This window comes from Hyalella azteca, unplaced genomic scaffold, assembly GCF_000764305.2.
Source record: "Hyalella azteca isolate HAZT.00-mixed unplaced genomic scaffold, Hazt_2.0.2 contig16934, whole genome shotgun sequence".
NCBI classification, from domain to species: Eukaryota; Metazoa; Arthropoda; class Malacostraca; order Amphipoda; family Hyalellidae; genus Hyalella; species Hyalella azteca.
The window spans coordinates 60,859-73,828 of NW_025946739.1; the positions used below are offsets into that span (position 1 = coordinate 60,859).

The window sequence follows — 12,970 nt, forward strand, 5'->3', positions numbered from 1 at the left end:
CTGCGTGATTAAAATGAGACTCTCATGAATCGAGCGCTAAGGTTTTAAACTTTGTGTATTTCGAATTATCATAGAATCTAAGGGCCAGAGATTGCGGGTTACCAAAAAACCTCGTTGAGACGCTGTAATTTTCAGATTATGTATATGAAGGTTTTTGACAATTATCTCACAGTTTTTATTTCATGTGCTTGATTACTTAAAATATTCGTGCTGTTAATTCTGTTATATTGTTTTTCAGCAATCCTTCAATGATGAATAACGTATGTCGAATAATTCTACACAGTGTGAATCTAATACAAACTAATAAGCTCTAACCTTCCAAGTTTGAATCAGAATAGTGTCTCATTTCCGCAGAACTCTGAACAGGATTCATCAAGTACGCACACCAGACAATGACGCAATTAAATTTATTCACTTTTGATTCAGCTAAGCGCACTACAATGTTGCTAAATATAAATTCTTGATATATATTCTTTCTTTGCATCATGGATACGGCATTCAACGATATAAAATGCGGTTTGGTGCAGAGTGACATCTCAACATTATTGGAACCGACGTCCAATCATATTCGAAAGCAGCAGTAACCGTTGGTCATATGGTGGTGTTGGACAACGTTTCAAATCCCTTCAAAATGCCTAGCCGAGTCGGAGTAAATCTCCGAGCATCGGCCTATTTACATCAAGGCGATAGAAAATATATGGAGGATGAATTTGTGGTAGCTTATCAGCGAACTGCAGACAAGAAAGACATTGAATACGCGTTTTTTGGGATTTTCGACGGCCATGGCGGGAAGGAGGCTGCACATTTTGCTAAAGATCATCTTATGGATAATATTGTTTCTCAGCGTTCATTTTGGTCTGATGATGATAACGACGTGCTAGATGCTATCAGAGAAGGGTTTATACAAACTCACATGGCAATGTGGAAAGTTGTAGGTAAGTCTATCATTTGAATGTGGATTCTTTGCTGCTGCTGTAACTGGGATGTCCAATTTCCAAACTCCTTGGGCTTGGGAATGGGCCATGACTGAGAATTGTACCTATTCATTTATAATAATAAATAAAATGAATAGCTATGTGAAGTTGTGTGTACTTGAGCAGTTGAGCATGACTAAGACTAGCATTCCAAGTTAACTAATTCTATACACTTGGAGTCAGGCATGGAATATAGGTAGCCTATCCCTATCTAGGTAGGGTAAACGCCATAGTGACAAAGCAGAGAGTTTTTTAGACTCTCCCTCAAGTTCATTTCTGAGTCTTATAAGTAGACCAATGAAGTATCATGGATACCAGCATTATCATACTTAAGAAATTGGTTTAAAACTTGAGTTATTGAGGAAATTAAAAATGAACTGATTCCAAAAAAGCTCTGGTTTGCCACTATGGTAAACGCGGTATATTCCGACATCGTAGGTAATTCTGTCACTTCTCTAGTTTTTCCTTTATATTAAGCTTTGTTTTAGTTCCATGCGTTCATTGATGGTTGAAATGGTGACGTCATACATTTGCGTGTNCTCCAGCAACTACCTAGCAACTCAGTTGCTGGAGTGTGTGGTATAGTATAGAGCATATAGTTTAGTGTGGTATAGTTAAACATATAGTGTGGTATATAGTTTGGTGAAATGGTGGGATTCCAGCCATTGCAGTCACATTCCTGCACCCCAACCAGCAGAGTGGCGAGTGCTACGCTACAGTCAGTTCCGGAGACTGGGGCATAGCATAGTGGCAAAGCAGAGATTTTTTTAGACTCTCTTTCAAGTTCATTTCTGAGTCCTATAAGTAGACCAGTAAAGTATCCTGGATACCAGCATTATCATACATAAGAAATTGGTTTAAATCTTGAGTAAATGAGAAAAGCAAAAAATGAACTGGTTCTAAAAAAGCTCTGGTTTACCACTATGGGGCATATTAAATTAGTAATTCACTAATTGGCACCATGGTTGAATTCTAGGAAATTGTTGGTCAATTACGTACACCAGGACTGGGACAGTGGGAGTGCTCCAGGGCTACTCTCTGCAGTCTCTTCACTCTCTTGAGGAATGGGGGCGGGTGGTTACCTTGGGTTGCTAACTATTATGGTGCTGCACAGTGCACAGTTGCTGTTGTAAGCAGCCATGGAATATAGCTACTTGGCAAGCCATGACTGGATTTTTTCAGCCTGCTGAAAAAGCCCTACTTAAGAAAAGAGTAGGACTGGAAAAGTCCTATTTTTTTCTGAAGTATTGCAGCTCTAATATTGTATTATCATATAATTTCAGTACGTGGGAAATCTCGTGGCTCTAATGTCATGTATTTTTATTCAATTGCAAGAATTGCAGTTTGCACTTTGCAAACACATCGTTTCACAAAATTTTAAGCTTCCACAATGATGGCACAATCTGCATTACTTCAATGCTCTTGCTAAAATATCCTGCAGAATGTAATAAAAACATGTCAATCCAAAATGTTTCCTTGAAGATTGCATAGCTGCAGTCACGTCTGAGGGGTCAGACATCATCATGTGTTCAGTTGCCACTTAAGTGAAGGCAAATGCCAGTTTTGGTGTTCAACTGTTTTTAGGGTCAATTTAAAGATTTAGGTAAAATATGCATGGACTTTGTGAATAAGTTTGCAGCTCATAAATGGCTTTTCATTCCCGAGACATGGAATTCATGACTCAAAGAAATGGAATCATGGCTGGCTAATCCATGAAACCTCAGCTCAAAAAATTCAGTTGCGACTCGCCAAGTAGATATATCCCATGCCTGGCTGTAAGGCACTCATCCAGGACTCCATGCCATCCCACTCAGACTGAAAGAGGACGAGCATGCTGCCGCTACTGCTGGCCCGTTTGTATTGGAGCGTGCGTCTGTCCGCTCATAGTTTTGGCTGCCACGCTTCTCTATATTATTTTGTTTTTAATTGATATGAATAAACTATATTTAAGGCATTCAAACAACTCCTAAGTTACTCAAAACTGAATGCATCTGCTTGCAATTTGGAATATAAGTAGATATTACCAATGTGCTGTATTTGAAACAATTACAAATTTTTACATTGCATCATTCTTAATTGAAACAAAAAAATGTGATTCAGTCAAGTCTAGAGACTTCCATTATAGGATCAGTGACCAGCAAAGTCTGTGCCTAGTCTAGCATCCATTAGAGGAAATTTTCTGGTAGACATTTGAAACAAGTTCAATGGTCTGTAAGGTAAACAAAATGGAGCAGCATAGCACAAGCTTCATGCAATTCACCATATGGTAATGTGTTGCGTGTGAACAAAAAGTGTGTTGCTTATTTTTTTATTTAGATTTTTTATCCTGCCTTAAAGTGCAGTGTTAAGGAAGCACATTAAAATTTTAAATGCGTGTAAATGAATGAGTGTTTCCTCCGTTAGTTAAGTCAGTAAGACTGGTAGGAATGAGGATTATGATGTTCCAGGCTCCTTCTGTTAGCTTTAGTACCGACTGGAGTGCAACTTTGCAAGTGTTGTATTTCAGTTGGTAAAATAAATTGTTTTCTACTTTTTTTCACATGAAACAGTCTTTATTTTGCAGTTATGGTATGAATGTGTTATTTAAATTTTCAATTTGTCATTAAACAGTAGTATAATTACCTAGATTTCCTTGTGAATTGGATAGGCATTTAGATGGTGGCAGGTGCAAGTGACAATGTCTGATGGTGGGTGGTCAACTGCCACCATCAGACAGCACTCACACTTGCTAGCCGTCAGCTGAACCATGATGCTGCGGTGCAGTGCGCTCAGAAATTCACGCCGCAGCACACGCATGCTCAGAAATTCCATAAATAGATGGCAATGAAGAATGCATCTAGAATGGCACCATGCCTGCATATATTCTAAATTTCTAGNAAACAAAATTGATGTAAAATTTGTAATTGTTCCTTTTGCAGTGCATTGATTATCTATATTTATATTCCAAATTTCAAGCAGATCCGTTCAGTATTGATGAGACTTATGAGTTGTTTGGTTGTGCAAAAAGTTAGGTTTTGTGTTAACTAAGCAGCCAGGTCCAGAGAAACTCATTGCATAAAAGTTTGATTTATAACTTATTCATAATGGAATTAGACAAAAAAGTACCTAAAAACATCTATAACATGCAAAAATACTAATGCCATAATACATAAAACCAAAACCATACCAATAGCATGCATTGTTTTACAAATATGACAAAAGAATGTTGATAGAAAATATAGACATTCGAAACAAGTTTGATCATCTGTAATGTAAACAAAGAGAAGCACTTGTAAGCCTCAGGCTACTCTCCATGCAGTGATGTGTTGTGTTTAAACTTGCAACATGTTGCTCATGTTTTCATTTTGATCTTGAACCTTACCTTAATGTGCTGTGTAAAGCAACCACATTTAAATTTCAAAATGATGCAAGTGCCTGAGTGTTTCTTTGGTTAGTCATGAATAAATGGTTTGCTATGTACTGGTTGCTATGGCAACCTGCAACTCTGCAAAGCATGGTGCAATTCTATAGTAATATACAAAAACATGGTATTTTGAGATTTTGGACTGATCGATGCTATATTATGGACCAGTCCACAGAACACTAGCATCACCTCTCACAAGACACAACTGCATACTAAATAAACAAAAGACAGCATTGGCTAGAAGTGCCATCACTCATCAGTTTAACCAACAAAAAATATGAATTTTTTAAATAAAAGGATGTATTGAAGTCAGGTCATTAAATGCCTGAAAAATATTGAAAATTTGAGTTTCTGCTTCGATTTCAATGCTGTTAAGATTGAAATCTTCAAAGTATCTCTCTTATCACATATACTTATTAGATAAAATGAAATTTGGCCATATATGTCACTAAAAACCACTTACAGAATTGGTTGGTACACTCATTCCAATCAAATGTATGGTTTACAAAAGTCTCTTGACATTGATTGCAAATGTAAAGAAGTAGATATGTGTTTTCATTACTAATTTATCATGAATGTTGTATCCCCAGATTTCCATGCTTTGTTACAAGTGAAATTCATTACCTGAAAAAATAATTTTCAAGTAAAACGTGAAAACTCGCATCATGTGAATTCCCCCATCACAATTATGTAACTAAGTCTGTCTGAAAAGTTTTCTATGAGTTACAGTCATAAGAGAAAATTATATAGAATCTAATTTCTTTGCCACAAATTTATTTGTAGATATTCAACAAAAACAAGTAATGATTAAACAATTTTATAAAATTTAATGAAAATTTAAGCATATTTTAAGTCTAGGATGGCTGGCCCAAACAACATTTTTGATAATACTTGTCTCTTCTTACTAAAATATTAATATATTATTTTAATATATTATTTAAAGAGCTGCAACTCACTGCATTGGTGATGGCCTAAGTTTATGCAAAATTAAAGAATTTTGATTGGAATTTGAATAAATTGAGAAAGATTTGTTTAATAATTTAAGCTTATTTCTAAATTTACTTATTATATTGTTCTTTCCAGAAAAATGGCCTCTCACAGCATCTGGCTGGCCTAGTACTTCTGGGTCGACAGCCTCTGTGGCGTTCATCCGCAAGCAGAAGATCTACATTGGTCATGTTGGAGACTCGGGGATCTGCTTGGGTTATGAAGACTCCAGTGAGTTCCTTTTTTATTTCAATTTCACTTGTAGTTACTTATTTCATAATGTGCAAGTGCACCAAAATTCATGAAACAATTCCAGGAAATTTGATATTTCATTTAGCATGTTGGATGGTTACACCATGTACTTGTTTCTAGTATTTGCATTTACACTACATACAGGGTGATTTGTGGAAACATCTGGACTTGAAAACTCAATAAAAAAGAACTAGGAAAGATATCATTACAAGATGAATTTTATTGAAAAAGACATCACCTGAATTTATGTATCACTTAGTTTTAAAGATGACATCAAATAAATTATGTTCCCCATTGTCAATGCATTCTGTTATTTGATTTTTGACATTTTTTGTAGTCCCAGTCGACTCACTGAAGCATATTGATGGGTATGTTGGCAATAGCTTGGGGTATGTTGTTTGTCAAATGCTGTAGGTTCCTTGAACAGTCATTGTAAACAATCGATTTAAGATATCTCCCATAAAAATTGACATGGAGCCAAATAGAGGGATTGGGTTGGTCACAGAAGGTAACCTCACCAGAAGATAAGAAAATACCGTACCTGTCAATATGCTTAAGCAAGTTGAAGGGAACTTCAAAAATCGACCAGCTGAATGCACTGGAAACAGAAGACGTCATTTGTCCGATGTCTTATTTATAACTAAGTGATGGATAAATTCAAGTAATGTCTTTTTCAATAAGTCCTTTTTTATTGAGGTTTCAGATCACAAAATTTTGGTGACTCACCCTGGACTTGTATTTAACCCTACAGATGGCTACTGGTTGGGGGAGCATCTAACCAAAGACCACAAACCAGAGAGTAACCAGGAGAAGAGTCGCATCACTCGCTGTGGAGGCAAGGTGGTCAACAAATCGGGTGTTCCTCGTGTGGTGTGGAATAGGCCCAAGCGAGGCCATAAGGGCCCTGTCAGAAGGTCCACCCCCATGGACGAGATTCCTTTTCTTGCTGTTGCAAGATCGCTGGGTGAGTTCACTTGTCAGGAGGCTGAAGTAGCTGACATGAAATCAGATTTTGGTTACATGAGGAAGAAATTCCACATTAACCTTAATCCAATGTTGAGTTCTAAATTTTGGTTGAGAATCTAATTGGAGCAATCCTGTTTTGACACAATAATTTAACATTAATAATTGCTGAGAAAAATGTATACATTATTTCTGAGCTTATAATTTGATGAAATTCTATCGGCATTGAATATTATTACAGTATATTCCAACGAGTGTATATGTGTATTGTTTAAAAAATTTCTATGCTAATGCTTTTTAATTCTGTGCTAATGCTTTCTTTCAATTCATTTGTTTTATATTTATATTGGTTAGATTCGTGAGAATCTTCAGTGGTGGTTTTGTTCCAGGTGATCTTTGGAGTTACAACCCCACGAACAACCAGTTTGTGGTGTCGCCTGTGCCTGATGTGCACGTCCATCCTATAGACATCAAGCGTCACCGCTGCCTCATCTTCGGCACAGATGGCCTATGGAACGTCATGTCGCCCTATATGGCCGTCAATATCGCCTACCACACAGAACTGAACAATGAGAACCATTATCTGGGCCTGGTCATGCCATGTGGAACTGTAAGTTGAAATAACTAGGCTTTAGCTTCTTCACATTTGGAAACAGTATAATGATGTATACTGCTTTGTGTTCACGTCAAATATAAATCTTATACCTATATATATGTGTCCTTGATTGCAATTGTTGTAATTAAACTCTATTCTACTTTTGAACTACTTAAAGGTTCAATTGAACATCTATATATAGTCCAAAATATATATACTCTTTCACCTAAGCAGGCCCTTAATCCCATGAAATCTCCATCCTAACTTCCTCAATGTTCACTAAATGTAGGTAATTAATTATGTGTGCAGCAACACATGTGGGTAAACCCGTCACGCTCCGTGGTGAAGGGAGCTCTGGATCGTTACAGCCGCTGCAACCTGCGCGCTGACAACACGAGTGCTGTTGTGGTCTTCTTGGACCCTCCTGGCCGCCCCAAGAGAGAGGTACTTCTCATCTATTGCGTTCAGAGTCCCAGCATGGGTGATCTCTCTTCCCAGCGTTGGCATAATGCTTTGTTTTATTGCACTGATGTTTCTTGGTATATTTTAAACAATGCTGAACTGCTCTCATTAGTTTCAGAATCATTTCATGGAATAATTTAACTTTTGTGTATCCACATTTATTACTATATCTTTAAATGATCTTTGATACATTTTCAAGCGTTGAAACTAATTTGTAAAAAAACATGATGTCGATACATCGTACCTATTTGATCCAATTGAGCCTAGAGTATTTTCAGACTATTCCTGAAAATGTACCTAGCAAATTGTCTTGAATTTTTAACTATTTTGACTTGTAAATTCAAATTTAACTGGTGTTAAGCATCTAACTTAACTTGTTAGCGCCCTGTGATTCGACATATAAAATTTTAGGTGTCAAGTTCACCTTACCTGGCTGCACTTTTTTTCTTCGCGAGTGTCTTGTCCTGAAATTAATTTTATTTTTGACAGGTATTACTGCAACGCAAAGGCCTGTCATCTCCATCAAACGTCACCGCTCAAGATGCTGCTGCCAGCTCCACTTCAGTAGGGTCTCCAGCCAAGAGCGCTGACTGCAAGGTCCAGGTGCACGTCTACAATATTGATACCAACAAGTCCAGCAAATCTACTGATGGCCAAACACCTCACGGACTTCTAAGAATAACTGAAAGATCGCCGCAAAAATGGCAGCTTAATCCCGAGTCTTGCGAGAACAGGAATGAAAATGACCGGGCACCTATCCCGCAATCTCCATCTAAGCCATTCCCTAAAGCCTTAGCAGAGGACAATGAACAAGCTTCTACTCCAGGCACGTCGGAATTAGGCACAAAGCGAGCTGCCGCACCATGTGCTATGGCTGTCAATCCCTTGATAGCAGCGAAGAACTCATTAGCTTCAATCTCGACTAGTACTCTATCTCCTCTCTCATCATCTTTGTCATCACTAAAAGTTCCTTCATCCCTCCCTTCTCTGCGCTCTGGTGGCCGGACCATTTCATCGGACTTTGTAGCATCACCTGCCGCTGCAACAAGCCAAGCTACCAGATTGTCTCTGTGTACTAAATGTGACAGTCCTAGAAGAAGCTCAACTTTGGTTCAAAAGAAACTTAACTCCCACCCACCTAATCCTAATAGTGACGGCAAAGACGACATCCCTTCTGCAAGCATCGCCAGTAATAGAGCAGCTAAGAGGGAGAGAGATGAGGATGAAACTGATCAGTGCTTTAACGTTAAGAAGTCGTGTGCAGAATGCAAATGTAATGACCAGCTTCCGTTGCAACCTGAAGATTCTCGAGGTGACAGAACTCCTAGTAGTGCGTCTAGTGTTATCCCTAGTGATGTAAGTAACGCTTCTAGTGTTAGCCATTCCCTTGAATCTAGTCCAAAAACTTCGAAATCCAAGTCCTCAGCAACAACTTCTGAATCTAGCAAAGTTAATCGCAAAAGAGATGATATTCAAATACCTCTTATATCAAGCAGCACATGGGTATCTTGTAACACAAGCAGCAGCAACTCTGATGCCAGCGTCTCCTCACCTTCAGCCACAGTTGATCCAGCCAGTAAATTAAAATTGAAGAAATTTGTTCAGCATGGCTCGGGTAAGTAAATATTTTAGCAGCTAAGTCCCATTATACTTTTTATTTGATGACTAGACGAGCCCAAGAGCTTTGCGCCGATTGCATAGAAAATTTTTAACTCTCAGCAGAAATCCGGCCAGCTTTCGAGGCCTGTTGTGGCAATCACCAATTATCGAGCTTTTGCCTTCGCTGCTTCAGGAGCTAGTAGTGAGGGGCAGCCGCTAGATTGAAGCATTTTCTTATTTCAATGGCTGTTGGGTGGTCAGTAGCTGGTCACGTGACTAACTATCGGCCACCTGATTAGCTAGGAATAGACTGCTATGGTTATAAAAAAGTAACTTTAGCTTTCACTAAACATTGTGTAAAGTTTAATTCCTGATGATGGACGATGAATCTTACTTGACCTCGTCATTCATTGATAGTATAACATTCGCAATTGAGGGCTATGAATAAAGATTCTATATTTTCATTCGCTATAATGAATGTATGATATATGATCGTTTGAAAATTTTACATATTATTGATAGTGGCCTCATAGGACGCACACTAACGCCCACAGTTTAGTAAAATTGTAAGCCAGTAATAGCCCCGTGTATGATACGCTTCATGGCGTATGCTAGTTGCGGCTAGTTATAATTACCAGCTTTCACAATTTGACACAAAGCTCCTATAAACACTTAAGTCACGACAAGCATCGCCGACCCTCCTACTGATTCCATAACATTTGCAACGCGCACTTTCGTAGTAGCGGGCTAGTATTGAAGTGTATCGAATGTCACGTAACGAGAGGAAGACACAGAAAAAGTATTTTGCAAATCATGCCTTACCGTGTTACTGCCAAGTTTTGTTGGCTGCCAAATGCTAAGTTTGTCCGACTGTCATTGATTGGGCAGAGGTACCATCGTTTAATTTCTTATCCATGGAATGTTTATCAATCATTAACTTTTCATTGAATCGTTGGATTTTGTGTCTTCTCGCGTGATGCAGAGGGTTAATAAAATAGATATATATTTATTTGTAATTGTATAAATTCAGATGTTGTCAGCGGGCTTTCTTTTGCAGGTGACGTGGTGCAAGTCGAGCTTGTGAGGCACCGCACGCGATCATCAGTGGTGACGAAGCCTGTGCCACAGAAGACTATGCGCTCAGACGGTGGCATTGATACAATCACCTCTCACCTCAAAACGTCAAGCTGCTCCGGTCAAAATGCCAACTTGGAACACAAATTTCAAATTGAAAACTCGCTTGTTTCTGCCGTTTCTTGCCCAACTTCTGAACCGTCTGCTTCTAATCGTATTTTAAAGTCCGTCAACAGAGGCTCTCCGAACGAAACCAAAACTTCATGCCTTAAGAGCCTTTGCTCAGGCTCAGTCAAAAGTAGCTCGTCTCTTAAGACAAGCAAGTATGCCTTCAAAGTAGGCAAGAAGAAACGTAGCCACTCTGTGCCATCCCTCTGTAACGATAGCGCTACTGCTCTGCCACCTAAGAAAAAGTCAGCCACTATGCATCTTCGAAGCGGCAAGCCAATGATCACTCGAAGTCAAGAAAGAGGATACAAAAACGTCAGCAAATAGCAAATGTGATCTGATTGTGAATTTAAGGGTAATTTTTTGAAATTTAATGTTTTGTTTCACTTTTTAGCAGTACATTTTGCTCCGAGGTGACATTTCCTTGCAAATTTTAAACCAAAGCTATCACTCTCAAAGATTAGATATGAGGTGTCAAAGTTTTTATTTGAAGCCTTCAACTACTCTTATGAAAAGCTTTGCGTCAAAAGGAAAGTTTGAAATGAGCTCCATCGCTATTAGTGAAGATAAAGATACATTTGTGGCAAAAACTTCGTAATTGTGCTGTTCATTCTTTGAACGGATATTGTTTCATGGATGAATTTTGATTTACTAACCAACTATCTGGTTGCTACGAGTAAAGACGTATTGTTATGAAACTGTTTTACGACATTGGTCCACTCCAGTTAAATCGAGTTGTGGTTATTAGGCTTCAACTCTTCTGTTATGCGCAAAGGAAACCTTGAACTAAACGTATTCACTGGCCGTCTTGAGTTGTTACGGAATAGTTCCCTAAGAGAAGTTAAGTCTTAAGTTGACATTGGATCAAGAGACTTTTTCTAACCCAATGAGGGCTACGTTTGTCTTATACATTTCATCTTCCATCGATTTTATTTGAACTTTGAATTCTTTTTAATTTAAATAATTTATTTTGTTAAATAGCGAATAATGTGCAGTTAAATTTAACAAGGGAAACAATTTTTAAGTTGAAATGACGCTTGTGTCACCTTTCTGATCACTGACAACTAGTTCAGGTCCTCAAGGTTCTAGCTTACCTCTCGTGTTCAAGAATTGGAAGCCTCTCATTCCAAAGTTTGGATATCGTTCTGTTCATCAACCTTGACGATTGTAGAACCTACTTTTTTCAATTGTGGGTAATTTGAACGGTTGTTTTATTGCTAGAACTTGCATGCTCGAGGTTTGCACCGTTCTTGCTTTTAGTTCTATGTGTTTTTTTACTGACAATTTACAGTAAAAACATTTTTTTGTCATGATTTCATTCAATGCTATCATTTTTTTGCAAATTTTGATTTTTTTGCAATTAATGTTCACCTTTTTGCTGCACTTCTCGAAGTGTTACTGCTCTTAAGACGAAAAATTTTCACCATGCGATTAATTTTTGTCAACGTCTGTTCAATTTGGATAGCAATTGTGTCAGTCGGGAAAAATCTCGTTTGGCTTTAGTAGTTTGGGCGTGATGAGTTGCACGTTACTCGTGATGGGTCTTAGTTTGACAGTTTGTCTGATCTCAAGCTTAGGCTGTTTAGTTGTAGAGGATTACCTTGTGAATATCGAATGTTTTTTCTGTTAAATTACAAGTCTGGTTGGTTGCATTTGTATTAACAAGAGGAGTTGCGTCATTATCTTGGTTTCAATTCGGAGACGGCTTTTAGTTTTAATTTTTAAGGATAATTTATTGACGAATATTTTTTTGCGCTGCTTTTACTTTCAACAAGATCACACGTGATCATGAATGCCGGAATAGAATTGCTTCATATTTTTAGCCATTTAAACCTTTGTGTTTTAAGATGAATGATATATCAGAGCTACGGACAAAGTCATGGCTCTTTACAATGCTTCATTGATTGGAAAATTGCTAGACTTGATACCGTCGACGACGGTCGGGAGTCCATAAATATTCGCGGCTCGTGACCAACCAAATCAGCTCCAGTGATCATCACTAATTACCGGATAATTTTGTTTCCTTGAAAGCAGATCTTATTTCGATATAATTTTGCAGGCTCCAAGCTTTTTTACACTTTGCGAACGGTGAAAATGATCACAGGTAAAATGTAATCTACAGCTCCATTTCTGATCTGGAATATTGTCTTGTTGTTAGAGTAGAAAATGTATGGGGAATTCTTTTGTTGAATGTAGATTGCCAGTAACTATCTTTTAAACATGTGAATGAGATCAAACTAACGTTGACGTGCCCGACAATGCCGTTCAACCAAAGGACGATTTTGTAATGTGATTAATAACTGTAAATAAATAGAATTTGAAGAATTTTACAAGACATAATAAATGGAAGAAATTTCGTTCATCTTTCATTTGTCGCATCATATCTGTTGTGTAATTCCTGTACTTTGCATGCCAAATCATAAATTAATCGTTTCAGGTATTCCAATTGAGTATTACAAAAACCATCACATCAACATACGTGGATGTAATTCA

General features: G+C 37.9%; 1 protein-coding gene across 1 annotated transcript; it reads left to right on the plus strand.

The window, feature by feature from the left end:
- Positions 1-362: 362 nt before the first annotated feature.
- LOC108666605 (mucin-5AC) lies at positions 363-12,666 on the plus strand. The gene is made up of 7 exons (XM_018153515.2): positions 363-935; positions 5,461-5,595; positions 6,368-6,580; positions 6,969-7,189; positions 7,484-7,618; positions 8,126-9,251; positions 10,293-12,666. Exons 1-7 carry the CDS (start codon positions 596-598, stop codon positions 10,802-10,804), a joined length of 2,682 nt encoding a protein of 893 aa, XP_018009004.1. The 5' UTR covers positions 363-595; the 3' UTR covers positions 10,805-12,666.
- Positions 12,667-12,970: the final 304 nt, after the last annotated feature.

Coding starts and splice junctions, on each gene's coding strand:
- LOC108666605 (XM_018153515.2), top strand. CDS start 596: ATGGTGGTGTTGGACAACGTTTCAAATCCCTTCAAAATGCCTAGCCGA. Junction 6,581..6,968: donor TGCTGTTGCAAGATCGCTGG/GTGAGTTCACTT, acceptor GTTTTGTTCCAG/GTGATCTTTGGAGTTACAAC. Junction 7,190..7,483: donor TGGTCATGCCATGTGGAACT/GTAAGTTGAAAT, acceptor TTATGTGTGCAG/CAACACATGTGGGTAAACCC.